At 47.2% G+C, this 661-nt stretch overlaps 1 protein-coding gene across 1 annotated transcript in view; it reads left to right on the forward strand.

The window, feature by feature from the left end:
• Window positions 1–187: 187 nt before the first annotated feature.
• Window positions 188–661, forward strand: part of EMH_0087380 (uncharacterized protein) — a gene marked incomplete at both ends in the record, with an annotated part of 2,539 nt that continues 2,065 nt past the window's right edge. The window contains one exon of the mRNA XM_013501154.1: window positions 188–229. Coding sequence (XP_013356608.1) covers window positions 188–229 — 42 coding nt within the window. The remainder of the gene's footprint in view (window positions 230–661) is intronic.

Here is a 661-nt window from a genome sequence, read left to right on the forward strand (position 1 = left end):
GCTGGTTCTGGGTTTGTCCCAATGGCGGAGACAACTGCAAATATAGACATTGTTTGCCCCCGGGTGAGTTGCGAGGGTTTAGGGTTTAGGGTTTAGGGTTTAGGGTTTGGGCGAGGGTTTAGGGTTTAGAGAAGGGTTTAGGGTTTAGTAGAAAAAAAACAATACGGCTGGTTCTGGGTTTGTCCCAATGGAGGAGACAACTGTAAATATAGACATTGTTTGCCCCCGGGTGAGGTTCGAGGGTTTAGGGTTTAGGGTTTAGGGTTTGGGCGAGGGTTTGGGGTTTAGAGAAGGGTTTAGGGTTTAGGGTTTAGAGGGTAGGGGTATATGGGTGGTTTTGGGTTTGTCCTGATGGAGGAGAGAACTGCAAATATAGATATTGGCTTTTTCTGGGTATGTTTACTAGGGTTTAGGGTTTAGGGTTTAGGGTTTAGGGTTTAGGGTTTGGGGGGTGAGGGTGGGGTTGAGGGTTTCGGGGTGGGGTAGGAAGGATGGTTTAGGGTTTAGGGTTTATGGTTTAGGGTTTGTCTGTATGCTTGAGGGTTTGCCTTTACGGGGCAGAGGTTTAGGGGTTAGTTTGATCGAGGGTTTAGGGTTTAGGGTTTAGGGTTTAGGGTTTAGGGTTTGTGTTTAGGGTACGTGATAAAAACGGAAGAAGAAG

Source organism: Eimeria mitis, genomic scaffold (genome assembly GCF_000499745.2).
Source record: "Eimeria mitis Houghton genomic scaffold, Emh_scaff6424, whole genome shotgun sequence".
Taxonomy (NCBI): domain Eukaryota; phylum Apicomplexa; class Conoidasida; order Eucoccidiorida; family Eimeriidae; genus Eimeria; species Eimeria mitis.